The sequence below is a fragment of the Cornus florida genome, unplaced genomic scaffold (assembly GCF_030987335.1).
Source record: "Cornus florida cultivar Cherokee Brave unplaced genomic scaffold, ASM3098733v1 CherokeeBrave_3.0.0_Hap2_Chr03, whole genome shotgun sequence".
In the NCBI taxonomy this organism is placed as follows: domain Eukaryota; kingdom Viridiplantae; phylum Streptophyta; class Magnoliopsida; order Cornales; family Cornaceae; genus Cornus; species Cornus florida.
Window position 1 is genome coordinate 1,867,078 of NW_026775573.1, and position 21,472 is coordinate 1,888,549.

The following is a 21,472-nucleotide window of genomic DNA, read 5'->3' on the forward strand; positions in this document are numbered from 1 at the left end:
ATTATTAAAATTAAAAGGTGGAGTGATGAGATTTCCTTAAATTTATCTTGTTTTGGGAATAAAACATACTTATCACACATAATGTACATATGCACATTTTATAAAAGGAAAATAATTAAGGGACCGAAAGCCGTCTGAATGGAGAGTGATTGGGGGAACTAAATTATTCTCTATCAGTAGAACAGGTCTTTATACATGCTCTGCTATCTATCCTTGTATTAATGGTCTTTATGAAAATGAATATTTTGAAAAAATTTCAATGAATTCTTAGAAAAAGTTTCATAAAGTCTGATACGTAATTTGTATAGATCAATTTATATTAATTTTATGTGAATCTGTTACACTGTAATCCATATCGATATTATAATCGTGATCGATATTGCAAACTAATAGGTACAAGAGGGATCCACCAAATAATTGGATTAAAACTTGTTGATTTGAGTTAACCTGAATTGAATTGGTCTGGCATGTATAAAAAAATTTATGATCCAAATTAATTCACGTGTCAACTTATGAGGGTGGTAGGTGGTGGTATTGAATAGGTGGTGGTTTTAAACTTTAATTAACCACATGGTACCATGGAGAGCAAAAGTAGCTTTGTCATTTGACAATTTCTTTTTTTTTCTTCCTGGTGGTTGATGATACTGATTTGCTTCTTGTTACATTCATTGCCAATTTTAATTTAATACTGAAAATCAACATATTCAAACAAACATTGATGAGTTTAGCAAATAAGGAATGAACTTGTGGGTCGCATTCTCATTTTTTTAATACCAGGGACGACAGAATATTACCCTAACTTTTCCACCTGTCTTGATTGACCTCTCTTATGCCTTAAGAATGAGGTAATATACACATACACTTCTCTTAGCAGTCTTATTGGACGCTGACAATTTTCGGATATTTTTTAAATATTTGTTCACCATGTTATATACGTGTTCATAAATACAAATTAATTTTATTATTTTGAACATTTCGTCTATACTTTTTGAACATTTAGCTTACACTTTGTCGAGACACTTTACCACACTTTCTGGATATTTCTAAAATAAGTCTACCAATAATTTTAAAAATAATATGAATGCCATAATGACAAAGCGGTGAAATGATGGTATATATGATATAAAAATCATTGTAATAATGAAATAATTTCATTTTCTAATTCATTTCATAACAACTTTTAATATAAAAAGTATAAATAAATTAAAATTTTATAATACTATTACTGAATAAATGTATAAAAATAAAAATTTATATTTTATGTAGTCGTATCCATATCGTATTCATGTTCTACTTTTTAAAAATTTGACATATCTATATATTCGTATCAGTATCAGTATCAGTATCAATATCATATCATATCCGTGTTTATCGACTCTAGATTTCATTTTTAAGAAAAGATCGAATTTGTGCAAGTTGGATTATTGTTTATTTGATAAACAAATTATGGAGGTGATGAATAAGTGTTGACATAACGAGAGACACACGAGAATATGTCTATTACAGTACTTGTTTTCATGCAATATGCACTTTCTAAAGAAAGAACGAGAGTTCGTATCACTTAAATTTTAAATTTTTTTGTATTATCATTTAATCAACTTTTACATTATTCCCACCATGAATGACTCACATTAGTTGTCTTTTTCAAACGACTTTATCACCTAAAATGACTGACACCTAATGTTGAGTTGTGTGTGAGTGAGAGGGGTGGAAAAAAGGATATATAGATATAAAGGGGGGTATATGAGAAGATTCTTGAAAATGAGAGGCGTGTTATTATAATATCAATATTTCATGGGGGTAATCGAAAATATCAGTACCTCTTATTGTCTCTCCAAGGTTCACTCATTGATGTCTGAACCAATTCGCCTCTCTCTCTCTCTCTGGTTTGCAAGCAACCCATTTCTTCTCTCTTCTGTCTTCTCTCTCATCGAAGAAAAGGGCAAAAAATTTCCGAGAAAAATCATGTCTTCCCCAAGCAAACGCCGAGAGATGGACTTGATGAAACTGTTAATACTCTAATTAAACTCTTGACTTATCTATCTTCAATTTTTCTTTTTTCGAACTTAATTTTGATTTGTTGTTTGATTTTTTTTTATTTTACTTTTGTGTTTGTGAACTAGGATGATGAGTGACTATAAGGTTGAGATGATCAACGATGGCATGCAAGAGTTCTATGTACATTTCCACGGACCCAATGACAGTAAATCTTCCATACCCATATCTCAATCTTCTATATGATTCTTAAGTTTGAGCTTTTTAAGATTTATGCTTTTATGGGTTTTTGCTATTTTGTTGATAATTCTCTTATTTGCTTAAGCTATCTTGACCATCTACACATGTTTTGAGCTTTTGGTTACATCCTTTGATGTCATAATTGATTCTTTTCTATATATTATTGATTGTAATTACTGAAAGAATTTCGCTTTTGGGTATTTGATATGTGGTTATTTATTTACTCTGTATTTGTTTAATTAGTACAAATTTGACATATATTTATTGATAATTAGTACTTTTTTTTTTTTTTTCCTTCCCTTTTCCCGAGTTTGTATAAGCAGTTTTCTGGGCTTGTTTATTGCCTAAAACGTTCCCCAGATATTGGGGCTTCTTAATGCAAAAATTGAACTTGTGAAGACTTATAATAGAGTTGATTTTTGATTTCCTGTAAATAATGTTTTTGTTAGCCATATTTGTTTATTCCTAGTTCTCAATGAATTTACTAAATTTTGTTGTAACATGCAAATGGGTTGTTTTTAGTTTTTAAGAGAAAGAGCATCTTATTTGTTTCTCTACTCCTGAATTAATCTTTGCAGGTCCTTATCATGGAGGTGTGTGGAAGATAAGAGTTGAGCTTCCAGATGCTTATCCATATAAATCTCCCTCAATTGGCTTTGTTAATAAGATCTATCACCCAAATGTTGATGAGATGTGAGTAATCAAATGTCATGATTCTTTGATTTTTATGGAGAGTAATTCACCACAGGAAAATGCTGAAAGTCGGACGTATCCGACGTCATCTCATGATGTCATCCCCCGGTCACATAAATGCAGTCGGATATGTCGGACTTTCAGATGCTGTATCACAACTCTTTACCACATTCATCTGCTTAAAATGGAATGGTATGTCTAACAATTTGGTGGATTACTATTTCAGGTCAGGCTCAGTTTGTTTAGATGTTATTAATCAGACCTGGAGCCCCATGTTTGGTAAACTAATTTATATGATTGTCTTTCATAAACAAAATTTTAATGGCTTTCTGAAGATAAGACAAAGCTGCCTCTCTATTTAAATGTTGGAGTTATTAGCCTCTGATGTTAGTCGTGTTTTCCAGATTTGGTGAATGTATTTGAAGTGTTTCTTCCCCAACTTCTTTTGTATCCTAACCCATCTGACCCTTTAAATGGGGAGGCTGCAGCTATAATGATGCGCGACCGTACTGCTTATGAACAAAGAGTTAAAGGTATTGAATCTTTCGAACTGCTTATGTCAACGAGGCTTGGATGAACATAATTGAAGTTATTTTTCCCCAAAATGTACCACTTTTATTCTGTTTTTCTATTTGTTAGAAGGGTTTTGATTTTATATGTTTCCCAATTAAATCTTTTGATGCATTGTTTTAAAGTCTCATCTTTATGATACTGAAGTTTCTGAAGAGGGCAGTCTGTTGTGCTACTTGTGAAGGGTACTGGGTAGTGGAATGTAGGTGCTTGCTTTACCCTTGGATTTTGACTGCTGCCTTACATTTGGATGTGTATTGTGTGGTGTGCATACAGATTGAAATTTGGTTCAGAATTTGAGATCTGTTTAGTCTATTTGCAGTCTATGAGAATAATGCCAGTATTGTACTATCCTAAAAATTCTAATACCCAAATTCAACAGAGCCACGCACAGCCCCAAAGCACTGAATGTCTTCTATGCCTAGGCATGCTGATGGGTTCCTATTTGCCTGTTCATATGATAAACCTAATTCCTGAACATCAGGTTTTGGGTCCTGCACTTTGAACCCCATCAATATTTGGATCGATTAGGATTTCCCATACAATTGCAGCTCTAAGAATCAGATCTGATTAGGGCGTTGCCTCTCAAGTAGTTGGTGTCATTTTCCTGTGATTATGCTTTATCTAGGGCCACTTTCTCCATTGATTTTTTGTGTCTATACTTGCAGGTGCAACCGAGATTCTCTTTTAGGCCTTTCTCTTGTTCTTGTGGCATTATCAAGTTGAACCAATTCACTTCTTACTTGAGTAGGATTTAGTTTTCATCATAACCACAGAATTATTTTTAGTGGACTTTTGTTGAGATATATATCTTGTATGTGATTGGGTTCTAAGAAACACTAAATAGTGCCTTTTCTGGGAGCTGAGGAATAGGCCCAGTTAAATAACCTGCTGGCCTGTTCTGGGATTCAAGGCAATGCTCCACAGTAAAACTTTTTTGGCCCTTTTTTGGAATCAGGAGAGGTTACTCGATTGATACCTTTATTGTCGTAAATCCCTCTGATTGATCTAGGTAAATTGTAGATTCGTTGAGAGTAGTTCTAATGTGATGGACCAGTTGAGAAAAAAAGGCTCAACTGGTTGAGGTGGCAATTAGTAGGTGCTTGATTGACGAGGGAAGGGTTGACTGATTGGTAATAGGGTTGAGAGCTAAGAGTTGAGTGATTGAGCGCTCCTGTGGCGCCCTATAATCTTTTTGTTAAGACCTCCCTCTCCTCCATGGATGGAGGCAAACTGAATCACGTAACATGTTGTGTTCTTTGTGGGCTTTTGTGATTTTGTTTGATTTTTTACTGCTTTATATGATTGATGTTTGTCTCACAACTATTCTTCATGTCTGAATTTAAGTGGATCTTTACTTATGAATCAGTTTTTGTGCCATGTCATAAAATTACAAGGTATCAGCACCACTAGACACTTATCAAAAAAAAAAAAAAAAAAATAATCAGCACCACTAGACACTTCTAAATATTAAGATCTGAGGTGTTTGTAACACTGAAATCAATAAAGATTCTAATGACCAAAATCAACTATCTCAGGTCTGTTCAAAAAAAGAAATTGACTTCAGCTCAACTCGCTAATGAGAAAGGGAGAATATGAAGCATAGGTGGATGAGTAATCCTCCTAAACCAAATGGTCATTCAGACGTTTTGCTCTTGGCCATGAACATCCTCTGGATTTTTTATTTACTCAACTCTTTATATTTCAGTCAGAAACAGAGAAGAAGTAAGAGAGAAAATAGAAGCTACTAACTGGTAAACAAGATGAATTAGAGAAGATAAAAGAAGATTTCAACAGCAAAAAAAAGGATAAAAGCCACACCCAGTTGTATGATCCAGCATCAAGCCCACCTCATGGCTAGAATTGACCTCTAAAATTCTCCATAGTGGTAGCCCTGCTTTTATCCAAAGAATTAGCCTTCGTACTCGCTAATCTATGGATCCACTTAATCCCAATATGTCAATGAATCCGTAATTTCATACATTGTAAAGCACAGTGCAGAGATCCAACGAAAAGCTCTAGCCTGTCGGCCACATCTTACAACCTTTCTGAGTAACCCTCAGAAAAGCACTCTAAAATCCTAGGAGGATCTGAAAGGCCTGCAAAAGAGCAAGCACTTCTTGGTATTGGCAAACCCTCGCTCCATCTATCCTCATGAGGAATAATTTGGTTTTAATCCTGAATAGGAGTACGCCATGCAAATCTGCCTTGATCTATCCATAATTATCTTTGATCATCACAAAGTATATGACTGGCTTGTAGATTGGGAGTCTTTAGCATGATTGATCTAAAAATATAAGAATAGAGATTGTGCTTTATGATGACCATTGTTGGTGAAATTTCAAACCTTTCCTTCCCGTGGCTAGAGTCGACTATGTGCTTATATTTTAAAACTTGGCATGGTTGTCATCTAGCTTTGCAGCTTAAAGATGTGTGAGAAGGTACTTAATTTATTTAAATTCCTAGAACATTTGCTTTATTGATATGAAGCTTTTGAACCTATCAAAAATGATCAAACTTAAACAAGTGTTGCCATTAGACTTATGCTTGATTAAGTGATATTAGAGAGTTTTGTTTCTATTTTGGAAGCTGTTATTTGTTCCACTATGGTGAATAGACATCTTTCAAATTAACGTTTATGCTTTGGTTATATTGTTTAGTCCCTTGTCGAATTGAGTTCCAGATTCTTAGTTCCTGCTGGATCAACCCTCTCCGCTTTACAACAATTAGGAGACTTTGAACAATTAGGAGACTTTGATACATGGTGAATAGCAAGGCTTTTCCTCGTTAAAGGAAGTCTTCAATTTCTTTCTAATTCTTTATTATCATTTTGTCAGTAACACCATATGGCATGAGAATTGTTCTGAAATGGTATAGGAGATTGACATTGAATTGTTTAATGTGGTTTGGCAATGAATTTATTACATCGTAACACAATATGAATTTGACACTAACATTGCTTGTACTGTTCCATTATTTAGAGTACTGCCAGAAATATGCTAAGCCAGAAGATATTGGAGCTGTCCCTGAAGAGAAATCTAGCGACGAGGAGATGAGTGAAGATGAGTACGACTCTAGCGATGAGGCAATGGTTGGCCCAGTGGATCCTTAGCCTGACCTCTTTTCAACTCTGTATCTGTACATTATGTTTTAGTTCCTGTAGCTGAACTCATGGACCGACCTATTTATTGTGGAGGGATGAAAAGAATGATCCCGACCGCTTTCATTAGTATCCTTTGTATCTGTAAATAAATATGCCTTTGGCTTCATGTTGTTGGAATAATTTTGTTGGTTGGTTGATTGTTCTTGGGACTGGTATGGCAGCATAGTCCTGTGGTTATTTTGAGTGCAGTTGCAAGAAGACCAGCAAGATGAACTTGCTTGCAGGCACCAAATATATCAGCCCTGTTTATCTTTGAACAAAACCCTTGAAATGTTTTTCATGTTTGTCAAGTAAGTTTGGGTTATTAAACATGAGAATGTGGATTTTTATTATTATTATTTGAGTTTTGAGTGCAATCAGTTGTAGAAATAGAGTGGTGCTATTTAGGCCAATCCTTTGGTTCTCTCTAAATGGACTAGAGTTGTTCCACCTTCGGCTCTCTCTAATTGGCAGAGAGTGTCCTAAGCATAATTTTCCATAGAATTAAGTAAAAAGATGCATCCTCCCAATTCGAATGATGCTGAGGGAGGGGTATGTGGTATGTGATTTCTGTTAATTTGGGAGAGAATGGTTTACTCCCCCACCCCACCATATAATAAATGAAAAAAAAAAAAAAACCGATTTGGCCTCTTAAACGCTATCATAATCCATCACTAGACATATGCATTCTGGGAGAACCTTATCATTTAGGTTATCTCCTTGAGGATAGATATGAATTGAATAATTCAAGTTTTGATATTATTTCTAGAAACGTGATACATCATCTGAATTCGAAAAGATGGTTTAGGGGGTATGTGAGAGAGGATTTCCGAATTTGAAGGATGTATCATGACTCTAGAAATAATATTTTGGCTCGAGTTATTCAATTCATATCTTCCCTCGAAGAGATAATGATAAGATTCTCGGTGGTTGATTGCAAGTGTCTAATGGAGGATTATATTGGTATTACAAAGTCACTATCATCGGAGGGAAAAAAAAAAAAAAAAAAAAAAAAAAAATTTAAGTCATTTTTCCCAAATTAACAGAAATCACATACTTGTATGCTGTTTTGGAGTTAGACTTATTTGGAAACAAAATGTGTTCAAATTGTCTGGAACTTAATTACTAGAGGATTGGTTTACTAAATATGAATCTCAGCCGTTTGATGGACCCAACCAAGGAATGCAAAATTTTAAGCAAAAAAATAAAAATTATTCCGACCTGCCGGATTCGAACCAGCGACCTAAGGATCACAGCATTTTACCAACTACAGTCCTCCGCTCTACCAACTGAGCTAAGGTCGGTTTGATGCTAGATGCCGTGAAATTATTTAATATATAAATAAAATTTATGTTGCTTTGTCATGGTATCAACCTGTAATAAGATTAGCATTTAGGGAAACGCATGTAGTCTTTTGGATTAGTCCCATGGTTACCCAAAAAAAAAGAAAAAAAAAGATTAGTATTTAATTAGTGTCATAAATATTTTTCATCTAATGTATGTGAATCTCCTCAAACATTGATTTCATTCTACTAATTATTGGCAAACAGCTTAAATTTGAGAAACACATAAATTCCCATTTTAGAGAGATTATAATGGGGAAACAAAGTTGCTAAAATTCATAAAATTGAAACACAATCAATTATAATTTGTCTTAAATTATTAAAAAACCAGTTAAAACAACTGAACAAGTTAATTATTATCTTAGCTACGTAAATAAAATTATGTTGGGATTCATTTTTTCATTTATTAACAAGAGGGTATTTTCATTTAAGGGCAAGCTAATCCTATCTAAAATTGTGAATAAGTTCAGTAAATAGAATCCTGTGAAAACTAAAATGATTCATGTGGCAATGACAAAGCTTATCAAATTATGTCAAATAAATAAACTTATATATATATATATATATATATATATATATATATATATATATATTTCCGGGCAGAAGCAAAGATGAGTAGATGACTACTAAAATTTATTGTTACAATATGTCATTATGAACTATAAGTATAAATTATATGTCACCATTGATATGATTGGCCACGTTAAAACAAAAACAAAAACAAAAAAAATGCTTGGATAAAATAAAAATGAATTAATTTTTTTTTGATACTCCCTCACCCCCTATAATCTTGGTATTTTGGGACAGCACATCAAAATAATAATAATAATGATAATAAAATGGATTATTAACATGGAAAAACATTAATACACCTGGACAATAACAATTTATTATTGATTGGAATACTATAAATGGAGGAGTATTTATTTTATTTTTGATACTGTAAATGACACATGCGACTTTAATATATATCATGACATGCATCATGCATGGATGGGGTAGAACAGTAGAAGGAAAGAGATCCTATACAGAGGTGGGTGCACGGTACAAGGGTGCACTAGAATGTAGAAAATAATGATTCTCTCTACGCATGGAAGACAACCAAACAGTTAATCAGTTAATGTATCAAAAAGGTCAAACAACTTGTGAACTTTGCAGATAAACAATTTATGAACGTGAAGGTAATGTAAATTATTGGTGAAAATTAATTAATATTTCTTCTCACCTTTGCCGAAAAATAAAATAAAAAATTAATGATTCTCAGTGATCTCACGACTTTAGCTACATAACTATACATATACAAATATCTACATATCTTTATAAATTTGCAGAACTTAAGAACTCATAGATCCAAAAAAATCCGAGGAATGAATAAATAAGCCAAAATTAGAAAAGAATTAAATACAGTTAGTCAACTTTTGTTTGATTTAATATAAGCAACATTAATCAATGAATTTATTGATGTGAAGAAAACTCTAATATTGTCGAGAGTCGATATCAACTATGTTAGAATTGTTGAGAATTGACAATCATCAAGCACGATTATGTATTGAGTGACATAAATTGTGTTACAATTGTGACATTAAGCGCTGCAGTTGATAACCGACTGAGTTTCAATTATTGATTGGTATGTTTGATGACACTCAACTCGGTTGACCCATGCATCTGACATGTGGTTCATTTTGGCACATGAGGGGCTAGTGAAGACCTTCCAAGCCAAACTGATGAATTAAGCTTCAGTCAAGCCAAGGTTATTAATAGAGTATTGTTGATTGACTGTGTCGATTCGTCAATTAGTACTGTTGTCACTCATCAACAGTGCTCTCGATAGTTGTAGTAATTAACGGTATGCTCCCGACACTTGTACTAAAGACATCAAATGCGTTATGGTTGATGTTACTCAGACGGTGAAATTAATGGCGTGTTCTTGACATTTGTACTGAGGACGTCAACCGTGTTCTCGAAACTTGTATTGTGGATGTTAACCGTGTTCTCGACAAATGTAGCACGATTGATGTCACTCAACAGTGGAATGGTGCTACAAATCGTTTGCAAACCTTCTAATCCACTTAGGCTTCCATCATGTATGCATTTATCCTCCTTAATGGCAGTAATACTTAACTGAGATTTTTTTTTAAAGATCTTTGGGGAGTTCTCTAATTCTCTATCCAAAAGATGGGAAAATCAACAAGGGGCTCAAAGAGAAGATTTTTTCTCTGATAAGCTGATTGCAATATTTTGATGAAGGTAGTTAAAGCATCCATTGACGGAGATTCAAGAAATATAGCAAATTTACCCTTCAAAAAAAAAAACCGAATCATTCTACTTGTACACTTTAAGGTTGTGTGTATCTGACCAAGAAGATTTGACACCATTTTATAAAATAAAAAAATATTTAGTAAAGGGTAAGACTAGAATGAGGGCACTCCTATTGTGATTATCACGAGCTTCAATACAGTTAATCAACTTTTGTTTGATTTACAATAAATAAAAGGGTCGTGATTGATAAACACCCCTATGGTATGCAAATAGGGTATACACCCACCCTATAGGTTCTTTCAAGTCCCTAATCTTTATTTTTTGTGCAAACAAGGATTTGTTGTTAGTAGAGCAATTAAAAGACTAAAGTGCCTTTATGTATTTGAAAAAAAGAAGAAGGTGAAAAACAAAATAAATGTAAAATGACCAAAGTACTAACCAAAAGTGAGGGAAATGGTGATGATATGTAAAATGGTCCAAGGGCATTTTGGGGAGACTAAAAGGGTGGTTTAGGAATTTTGTTACTTATTATAGGCATGTGCAATGCACATGAATAATTATATGAAAGCCTTTATTTGCCAATTTTTCAAAACTTAACGAACTTATATACCTCAAAATAAAGGTTAGGGGTGTTATTTGCACAAATTTTAAATACTAGGAGTATTTTTCTCACTTTACACTGAGTAAAACTAATCAATGGATTTATTTAAGTGAAGCATGTGCTACAATTATCGAGAATTGACAACCAACTAAGGGTTAATTGTCAACTAGCATGATTGTCGCACGGTTGTCACTCAGTCAGTTGGCGACAACCGATTGAGTGACATCAATCGTGCCATAATTGTCGAGAGTCAACAATCGACTGAGTCTCTGCTGATGATACTCAACTCAGTCGATTTGTCGACTAGCACGGTTGTCACTTATCAACTATGTTATCGACACTTGTACTGAGTACGTCAAACGTGTTCTTGACATATGTAACACAGTTAATATCACTCATACGATGGAATTAACGTCATGCTCTCGACACTTGTATTGAGAATGTCAACCGTGCTCTCCACAGATGTAACACGGTTGATGTCACTCAGACGGTGAAATTAACAGAGTGCCCTCAACACTTGTACTGGGGACGTCAACTGTGCTCTTGGCAGATGTAACACGATTGATATCACTCAAACTGTGGAATGGTGCTGCAACCCATTTCCAAACCTTCTAATCCAATTAGGCTTCTATCCTGTATGCATTTATCCACTTTAATGGCAGAAATACTTAACTGAGATATTTTTTTAAAGATTTTCGGGGAGTTATCTAATGCTTTATACAAAAAGATGGAAAATTAAGAACTGGCTCAGTTGGGAAGAGTCTCTCTCTAATAAGCAGTTAATTGAAATATTGCACGAATCTTCTTCTTATGAAGGTAGTTAAAGCAGCCAATGATGGAGGTTCAAAAAATACGAGACAAAATATAATAGAATAGAGTATATCAACTCAAATTCTCAAGGCAGGACTGGTTAATTACCTGAGTACTGGTGAGATTTGAAAATTGTTGCAACATGATAGCACCTGGTGTGTATTCCAAAATTTCTTAAGCTTTCTTGATTGTTCCTCCCATCTCTTTCGTTGGATCAGTGAGGATCAGTTCAGCCTAATAATGCTCTCATGGTTACCCTTCTTTCCAAGCTAGTGTAAGAAGGCATGGTCAAAATCATCTTGTACCTTTCATGGCTGCCATAAATGCCATACTGATTCCTATATTTTCAGATGTTGCTTCAATTAACATAGACTAATATATATATCATCGATGGAAAAATTAGAGAAAGCTGAGAATTAGCAATGTTATAGCCTTATATGACTCAATGAAAAAAAAAAATTAATTGCTGCTTTGCTTACCTTTCCAGGTATGATTAAATTTTTAATTTCTGCATCTGCAGTGAAATTTATAGAATAAGAGAAAAAATAAGAATAGAGAAAACGATTATTGCACATATATGATATATGAGTGCGAGAATAGAGAGAGAGGTGGGGACAGAGAGACAGAGATAAAAGAAAATAAAAAAAAATGAAAGAACTTTGAAGAGAAAAAAAAACATAGTGTTTGATTGAAGAAAGTGAATGCAAATTTTTTTGAAGGGATCAAAGAAACTTGAAAAAGCAACAAAGTTAAAGAGAAATGAAAAAAAGAGTAAGAGAGAATTTTATAGGACATTTTAAAAATTTTAAAAATTATAAATACTAAAGTAAATATATATTTTTATATATATTAATTCTTTTATTTTTGTAAAATCTACAAGGTTTGATTCCCAGAAAATCTATTGCCCTATATATATATATATATATATATATATATATATATATTTATTGGAAAACCATGTTAAGCACTATGGGCAGTACACTAAAATAGTTTCATGTATAAGTATTGAGGAGCCGAATTGGCCTCGAGGAGTACACTTGGCCCCGGGCCCAATGTGGTTCTGTGCCTAGTTACTCTTGTAAATATTTATGTGCTTCTTGATGAAACGTGTATGTAAAGAGTAATGCTTGCATCCTGTACAGGGAGGATGAGACGTGGCCATCCTTCTTGTTGACATCTGTCCAAAATTAAAAAATAATAAAAATATAGGTAATGCTTATTTGGGCAGGTTAAATCCGTTTCTCTTTATCACTCTCTTTCTCTTTTAATACCTAAACTATATGCGCCGCAATAGACCACGGCGAGACCGACCCATATCACTTTACATCACTGATCCGTCGATAGTGGAAATTAACGGCATGCTCTCGATAGATGTAGCACAGTTGATGTCACTCAGACGGTGGAATTAACAACATGCTCTCGACACTTGTACTTGCGACGTCAACCATGCTCTCGACAAATGTAGCATGGTTGATGCCACTTGGACGTTGGAACGGTGCTACAACCCGCTTGCAAAGCTTCTAATCCACTTAGGCCTCCATCCTGTATGCATTTTTCCTCTTTAATGGCAGTAATACTTAACTGAGATCTTTTTTAAAGATCTTTGGGGAGTTGTCTAATTTTCTATACAAAATGTGGAGAATCAACAAGGGCCTCAGAGTCTTTCTCTAATAAGCAGCTGATTGCAATATTACATAGATCTTCTTTCGATGAAAGTAGTTAAAGCAGCCATTGATAAAGGTTCAAAGAATATTGCAGATTTACCTTTCAAAAAAAAAAAAAAAAAAAAAGAGGGAAATCACTATACTCATACACTTTCCAGAGTCTGTAAAGTTGTTTGTATCGGACCAAGAAATGAAAATTTTTACACAATTTTATAAGACAATATTTTGTAAAAGATAAGACTAGAATGAGGACACTCATACTGTTCCTACCATGAGCTTTCAATACAGTCATCTAACTTTTGTTTGATTTAATATAAATAAAATCAATAAATGGATTTATTTATGTAAAGAAAAACCCTAATCTTGTCAGAGTTGAGATCCGCATAAGAACCGTGCTACAATTGTTAAAAGTCAACAACTGACTGAGTGGCAACAACTGTGCAACAATTGTCAAGAATTAACAACCGATTGAATGTTGATTGTCGACTAGTATGGTTGTCGCTCAATCGATTGAATGTTGATTGTCGACTAGTACAATTTTCGCTCAATCGGTTGTCAATCGATTAAGTGACATTAACCATGCTACAATTGTGCATCATCCATACTATAATTTTTGAGGGTTGACAACTTACTGAGGGTCAATTGTTGACTAGTATGGTTGATGGTGACTGACTCAGTATTAGTTTATCAACTAGTACGGCTGCCACTCATCAACCGTGCTCTCGATAATTGTACTGAGGACATCAACCGTGCTATAACCGTACTCTCGACAATTGTAGCACGGTTGATGTCACTCAGTTTGTTGAACCGTGCTACAAACCAATTACAGACCTTCTAACCCACTCAAGCCTCCATCTTGTATGCATTTATCCTCTTTAATGGCAGCAATACTTGACTGATTTATGCTTGAATCTGTTTGATGGTTCTTTCATTATTCTTTGCAGCCTGCAGGTTGGATAACATTTTACAATCCACACATAATAATGTAACATTTTCCTCTTTTTAATACTAATAGTAACTTCTAATATATGTGATTCTCTTTAAACATTGATTTGATTCTAGTACTTATTTCGCAAACATTGCTTTAATTTACAAGAGTTTAACAAAATCACACACATTACAACAAATGTGACAGAAGAACTAATCTTGGGTAGTATTAGCCACTAATCAACAGAAACTGGTTGCATGTTTTCAGCCTCTTTCCTTAGCTCTTCAAACAAGACTGATGACAAATACCGCTCTCCGAAACTTGGATGAATCGTCTGAAATCCAAACCAGCAAACAAATTTACTAAGAATTAGTAATTGTAACAAATTATGTGTGAAGTAGAAGAAATATTGAATCCCAACTAAATAAACCTATTTGTATTTGTTACTTTCATTGTAGAACTTGTAATTCATAGAAGGGAATCTATGAAAATTGAACAAGCTTGATCTTCATATTTTCAAGGCACTCTCTCTCTCTCTCTCTCTCACACACACACACACACAAACACACACAGACACTGCACATTCAGAAACATAAAATATGGCAGTGATGTAACTTATTTCTATAAGCATAAAACTGAAGTTTCTAAGTTATTCATACCACAATAAGTTTTCCTTTGTTCTCCGGCCTTCTGGCAAGACGAAGTGCTGCAACTGTATTTGCACCTGATGAAATCCCTACCTACATGAACCAGAAGGTGATAGCACAGTTAACATTATGAGTAACAAATTTCCAATATTTATATTTTTCCCAAAATGAAGCAGTTGAAGGTCCAAATTAAGATAATTTTATTCACTTCTCTATCTTACTCAATTTCAATATTAGTTAAATTGTATGGAGGCTTTCTTCATTCAATAGAATCAAATAGGACTGTTAAAGAAAACACGGCTTCATTGCTTGACATAATTGTTCCTGAATTTTGAGCTTCACCACCTAAACTAGCATCTCAGGCTCATCGCAGTCTGCCTAATCTTCTAAAACCATGCACACTAACTACGGCAATTTTATTTTTTTCTCCATGGCCACATATATGTTTGAAGAAATCTAAAAATTCCAAGCATGCAATTAATGGGATTGTAAAAATTAACAGAAATTACAGTGTCATTTATATTATTACCATAAGTCCCTCCTTCAGTGCCAACTCCCTAGCCATATTGACTGCGTCTTCACTAGAGACCTGTCACGTAACGTTTGTAGAATGCACTGTTATTTCTTTTCCGATTCTTATTGGCGCGAAATATAACAATAATGCTTACCATAAGAACTTCTTCCATCACATCCATGTCTAATATGTCCGGTTTAAACCCAACTCCATTACCGGTTATATGGTGAGGCCCTGAATCATGGCAGTATTAGAAACCGCAAATTCTCCTACAAACCAAAACAATGGATCTAGCAAGGGACAGAAGACCGCAACAATACAAAAAGCAATGCTGTAATCTCTTCTGTGATATATACAGCACTGCCATCATTTAAAAACTCCAACAACAATAAAATTCTATCTTATTTTATTCTCTTTAAGAACATGAGATTTAGTATGGAACACAATGCTTTACCTGGTTTACCACCGTTTAGTATATTGCTTTCAGTAGGCTCAAGTCCATAAATCTAAATAAATATAAGCAAATAGCATTAGCAATTAATGTATCAACTCTTTCTTTCTACAAATGACAATGTAACATTTCACACACATACATATATAATTGTATGTATGTGTGTGTATATATGTTCATTGCTGTTGAAGCATGGACAAATAAAAGAGCATATAAATATTATACCTTAACATCAGGATTTTGGGATTTGAGATATCGTCCAACACCAGATACAGTTCCCCCACTTCCTATTCCCATTACAAAGATGTCAACCTTCCCATGAGTATCCTCCCATATCTCGGGACCAGTTGTCTCAAAATGAATCTGTTTTTCAATGTAGAGATAAATCATATACATGCCAATTCAATAAAGAACCTATTTTGAAAGTACTTAACGGAATTTAAACAAAATATAGAACTAATGTACACTATAATTAAACATAACTTAGAATTAACAAGTAATGTAACAAAATTCCAAACAATACGAGACAAACATATAATAGAATAGAGTACGTCAACTCAAATTCGGCAGGCAGGACTGGTTAATTACCTGAGTATTGGCGGGATTTGAAAATTGTTGCAGCATGACAGCACCTGGTGTGGATTCCAAAAGTTGGTAAGCCTTCTTGACAGTTCCTCCCATCCCTTTCGTTGGATCGGTGAGGATCAGCTCAGCCCCGAATGCTCTCATGGTGACCCTTCTTTCCAAGCTGGTATAAGAGGGCATGGTCAAAATCATCTTGTACCCTTTCATGGCTGCCATAAATGCCATACTGATTCCCATATTTCCGGATGTTGGCTCAATCAGCACCGACTAGTATATATGAAAGCTGAGAATTAGCAATGTTATAGCCTTATATGATCTCAATGACAAAAATATAATTGCTGCTTAACTTACTTTTCCAGGTGTGATTAAATTTTTCTTTTCTGCATCTGTGATCATTGCCAATGCAGGTCTGGTAGCATAATTAAAACAAATAAGTTTCATTTGATTTTATTTATCAAATTAAAATGCCCTAATTAACACACACACACATATTTAAGAGTGAAAAATTAAAAAAAGACCTGTCTTTGATGCTTGCAGTAGGTTGCATCATTTCTTGTTTGACAGCAATATAGGCTCCACAACCTTCAGTGACTTTGTTAAGATAAACAAGGGGAGTTTTTCCAATCAGCTGAAATTTGAGAAACCATTGGATCAGTCATAAAAGTAAAACTTAAAATTTTAGACTTACTGAAACAATAGCCCAACATCAACCCCCAAAATTAGAATCAAAATTCTTGCTATACATGGGAAATAATAATAATAATTATTATTAGTTCCAAACAAGAACAAGTTAATTTATCCATGGCATGTATTGTCATTTGCTGAGGAGGAGGTTTTCTTCTTTGTGCAGAGGTGGGTGCATGGTAACAGAGTGCACTAGAATGTAGGAAATAATTATTCCCTGTACACGTGGCACAGCCTGCCATTCTGTGAAAGTCAACAAAAACGTCAAGTGGTAGGATAAAAATTTATCAACGGAACTGTAACGTAAATTATTGGGGATTATTAAATCAATTAATATTGCTTCTCACCTTTTCCCGAAAAAAAAGAAATAAAAAATTAATGCTTCTCATTTCTCACTTCTACATAACCTATACGGATCCGTCGTGGTGGTGGAAGAGGTAATGATTCAGTGTGTTCGATCCATTTGTGCGAGTGTAGACAATACTATCACTTGACTTACATATTCGAGGCGTGGTTAAAGTTGAACGGCGTCGAGTCCGGTTCGCCGGAACTCGCCACTGCCGACACCACTGTCGAAGCCGCTCTCGGAGGTGGTGCCGCTCTGGCAGTATTCAAATGGTCGGAGGATGTGATGGTTGATTTGTGATTTTGGGGATTATGTGGTTCATTAGATATTTTAGATTGGATGTGTTTGGTTGCTTGGAAAATGTTAAATTTTTGGACAGTTTGAATTGGTTGGAATTGAAGGTTTTTTTCGTGGCTGCCGCAGTTGTTGGGCGTGGTTTGGTGGAATTAGTGGCGGCGATGGTGGTGGGAGGAGGGACTGTGGATGGGGCGGTAAGAGGAGGAAAAGAGAGAACGAATAGAGGACAGAGGAGAGAAAAAAAAAATAAAAAAAAAAATAAAACTGAATTCTCATGGTTATATAATATTAAATACCGTACACACACACACACACACACACACACATATATGTGCAGAGAGAGGGGATTTACTTGAGAAACTTCCTTCTTGATGTTGGTTCCAGGAAGATCTTTGGGGAGATCTCTAATTCTCTGAACAAAAGCTGGAGAATCAACAAGGGGCTCGGTTGAGAAGAGTCTTTCTCTGATAAGCAACTGGTTGAAATTCTGCACAAATCTTCTCTTGACTAATGTAGTTAAAGCAGCCATTGATGAAGGGAAGCTCAAAGACTATAGCTAATCACTGTGTAGTCACACTTCACCAGAGCCAGAAAAGTTGCGTTTATAACATGTGACCAAGAAGTGGACGATTTCACATGGTTTTATAGGCCAATCTTGTTAAGGGTAATATTAGAATGAGGGTGCTCCTATTGTACCTATCATGAGCTTCAATATTTTATTTAATACAAATAAAAATAAGGATAAATTACACTTACATGGAGGTTAAATGACGAACATTTTAGCTTTAACTTTCACTTGCAATCTAAAATTATTTTTTGGACCTTACACATGCGAATTGATCAATTTACCCTCACTTTTTTAACACAATATAATACAAAATATTTCTAAATTTAAATGATAAAAATACCCCTAATTAGTGTCTTTCTTTCTCTCTCCTCTCTCTATTTATCTATATACAAAGGATTATATAAAAATCATAATTGTGATAATAAATAAAGAGATAAAGTATCAATCAAGATATAAACTTTATCTCTCCTCTCTTTATCTCTGTAGAGAAATGGATTATATAAATCATAGTGGGAATAAATAAATAAAGAAAGTATCAATCAAGGTATAAAGGGAGTAATACTGTGAGGGAAGTGTATTCAAGCTCAGAAGATGGAATATTTGCAATGAAAATTCCTTTTTTCTTTCTCTTTACCATTTTGCTTGTTTTCGTCTTGTATTGAATCAAGGGTAAATTACACCGCCCTCCCTGAAGTTTCGTCAAAATACACACACTTTCCCTCTTGTTTGCTAAATTACGATGACCTCCCTCGAAATTTGTATCTTAGTAACACTTTGTTCTTTTTTGTTAATGGCTGTTAGTGGTCAACCCAGTCAACAATGAGGTAAACATTTTTTTTTATCAAAAGTTACAATAGTGCCCTTTTTATTACCCTTCTTGACAACTATATCCCCACTTACTCAAATAGAATTACACTAATACCTTCCGACGTTAATATTATATTATTACTGTTTGTTGTCGTTCCTTGTTAAATACCTTAAGCATGCTTTTTGGATCTGCAACTCGTTGTTTAGTCTTTAGTTAAATCTTATTAGGTCTTGTTTGGAAAACTTTACTATTAATTTGTTTTGGTAAGGAAATTGATTATAAGCCAAATTCCTAGAGTTAAAAAAGGAAAAAAAAAAAAATTGTTAAGACATTGGGTTTGTTCCATACAAGAAAAGGGAAAAAAGAAAAAGAAAAAAGAAGTGAATATCAGAAGATATATATATATATATATATATATATATATATATATATATATATTGTATAGTTGTATAATAACAATTTTCGGTAGAAGATAAATACAGGGAAATTGGCAGAAGATAAAAAAACATGAACATTTAGTCACATACTTACTTGTCGTGATGGTAGGCTACCAGAAACCCTAAATCATCCCAGGTACCAAGATATGGAGAAGTGAGAAGAGATGGAGATGGAGATGGAGAGAAGCATTTAATGAGATTTAATAGTAGGTGAAAAGTAATTTTTTTATTTTTTCCATGACTTAAAAAGTACTAATAAAATACATATGGGCATTTTGGTCTTTGAAATTTTGAAATAAAATACAATATGTATAAGGATATAATTGTAATTACACAACAATAGTTAACGCCATCCAATCACAGGGGAGGTCAGTGTAATTTGACAAACAAGAAGGGAGGTCTGTGTATATTGACGAAACCTCAGGGGAGGTCAGTGTAATTTACCCTTGAATCAATAGATCTAAAGCGCACTCTGGTCATCTGGTGGAGGCGAGGAGTAGCAAAAGAATAGGCTTTAGTTTGGTAATTTTGAATCAAGTTAAGAATAAGATGTTTAATTTGGTAAATCCTTTTAACATTGCTATGTTAATAAAGCCAATGGGTATTGGGACCCAAAACCACACATCGCCACCCCCACACCCAAAATCACCCCCACCCCCATCACTCCCCCTTATCATCAGCCAAAACCACCCATCGCCACCTCTATCACCACCACCTATCTCCTAAAACTACCCATCGCCATCGCCCCACCCAACACTTCCATCACTACCACCCATCACCCAAAACCACCCGTCGCCACCACCCAAAACCACCCATAGCCTCCATCACCACCATGGAAATTATGTCAAGCGTGGATTGGTCGACTGAGGAGTAAATGCCAAAGGCAGCGGCACCACTGATTCACTAAGTGCTATATATAAATACACACACACATACACACACATATAGTGAGAGAAGAAAAGAGGGTTAAAAGTTTAGGATATTTTGGTAATTTAAAATAGGTGTTCAGGGTATTTAAGTCATTTTATATATGAAATAAAGTCAATAAAAAGTCAAAAGGGTAGTATAGTCCTTCTACACCAAAAAGTACTATGACACAACTGAAAATTGACATTTGGGGTGTTAGTGAAATATGGAACCATTCTTTTAAATGTGAGTGCGCGAAAGTTAAAACTAAAATATTCATCTCGGTGAAATTTAACCTAAACTTAAGGGGTGTCAGTGTAATTTACCCAAAAAATAATCAATGGATATATTTATGTGAATGAAACTCTAAATTTGTTGAGAGTTAGACAATCGATTGATTGTGACATTCAAATAAGAATCGTGCTACAATTGCTTAGAGTAGGCAATCGTCATAATGGCATAAATCGTGTTATAATTGTTAGAGTTAACAACCAACTGAGTGACATCAGTCGTGTTATAATTGTTGTTAACAACCAAATGAGTGACATCAATCATGTTACAATTGTCGAGAGTCAATAATTGACAAAGTGTTGGTTGTCGACTAGCACGGTTGTCACTAGTCAATTGTCAACAATTGACCGGGTGATATCAAATGTGCTATATTTTTTTAGTAGCACAGCTATCGCACGAAAAGTCAACAACCGACACACTAACTGTCGGTCGATTATCATATATAGGGGCGGAGCCAGCTAAGGACTTGTAATACCCCTAATTTTAAAAGGATATTTCTGGTATTTAATTGAGTATTTAATTACATTTTTTTTTAATTTTAATTAATTGGTTTGTTATTTGATTTAATTACTTACTTGACATAATTGACTAAGTTAATTGTTTTAATTGGATTTAATTAATTATTTGAATTAATTGGCTTATTTGATTTAATTGTATTCTTTTTTATTTAATTGAATTATTGGATTTAATTAA

At 34.3% G+C, this 21,472-nt stretch overlaps 2 protein-coding genes and 1 non-coding gene across 4 annotated transcripts; 1 reads left to right on the forward strand and 2 right to left on the reverse strand.

Annotated features, from left to right (window-relative positions):
* The first annotated feature begins 1,830 nt into the window (after positions 1-1,830).
* LOC132298986 (ubiquitin-conjugating enzyme E2-23 kDa) lies at positions 1,831-6,800 on the forward strand. 2 transcript variants are annotated; one of them, XM_059795397.1, is made up of 7 exons: positions 1,831-2,009; positions 2,124-2,203; positions 2,814-2,928; positions 3,155-3,207; positions 3,333-3,461; positions 6,159-6,262; positions 6,480-6,619. In XM_059795397.1, the coding sequence occupies exons 1-6, from the start codon at positions 1,852-1,854 to the stop codon at positions 6,236-6,238; spliced, it is 615 nt and encodes a 204-aa protein (XP_059651380.1). In that variant the 5' UTR covers positions 1,831-1,851; the 3' UTR covers positions 6,239-6,262; positions 6,480-6,619. The 2 variants fall into 2 exon arrangements, with proteins under 2 accessions (XP_059651380.1, XP_059651379.1); XM_059795396.1 differs by lacking the exon at positions 6,159-6,262 and having other exon boundaries at positions 1,834-2,009; positions 6,480-6,800.
* Positions 6,801-7,855: 1,055 nt separating this feature from the next.
* Positions 7,856-7,944, reverse strand: TRNAY-GUA (transfer RNA tyrosine (anticodon GUA)). Its single transcript is given in 2 exon segments — positions 7,856-7,891; positions 7,908-7,944. It is a non-coding gene; the product is annotated as a tRNA-Tyr (tRNA).
* Positions 7,945-14,331: 6,387 nt separating this feature from the next.
* Positions 14,332-18,389, reverse strand: LOC132298987 (bifunctional L-3-cyanoalanine synthase/cysteine synthase 1, mitochondrial). The gene is made up of 10 exons (XM_059795398.1): positions 18,122-18,389; positions 16,961-17,070; positions 16,794-16,851; positions 16,446-16,709; positions 16,083-16,220; positions 15,861-15,912; positions 15,561-15,640; positions 15,422-15,481; positions 14,905-14,985; positions 14,332-14,579 (listed from the first exon to the last, which is right to left on the reverse strand). The coding sequence occupies exons 1-10, from the start codon at positions 18,296-18,298 to the stop codon at positions 14,481-14,483; spliced, it is 1,119 nt and encodes a 372-aa protein (XP_059651381.1). The 5' UTR covers positions 18,299-18,389; the 3' UTR covers positions 14,332-14,480.
* Between the last annotated feature and the right edge of the window lie 3,083 nt (positions 18,390-21,472).

Excerpts from the sequence above, each read along its gene's own strand:
- LOC132298986 (XM_059795396.1), top strand. The coding sequence starts at position 1,852 with ATGTCTGAACCAATTCGCCTCTCTCTCTCTCTCTGGTTTGCAAGCAAC. Across the intron at positions 2,010-2,123 it reads GAGATGGACTTGATGAAACT|GATGATGAGTGACTATAAGG; the intron begins GTTAATACTCTA and ends TTTGTGAACTAG. Across the intron at positions 3,462-6,479 it reads TTATGAACAAAGAGTTAAAG|AGTACTGCCAGAAATATGCT; the intron begins GTATTGAATCTT and ends TCCATTATTTAG.
- LOC132298987 (XM_059795398.1), bottom strand. The coding sequence starts at position 18,298 with ATGGCTGCTTTAACTACATTAGTCAAGAGAAGATTTGTGCAGAATTTC. Across the intron at positions 16,221-16,445 it reads CAAATCCCGCCAATACTCAG|ATTCATTTTGAGACAACTGG; the intron begins GTAATTAACCAG and ends ATTGAAAAACAG. Across the intron at positions 14,580-14,904 it reads ACAAAGGAAAACTTATTGTG|ACGATTCATCCAAGTTTCGG; the intron begins GTATGAATAACT and ends TTTGGATTTCAG.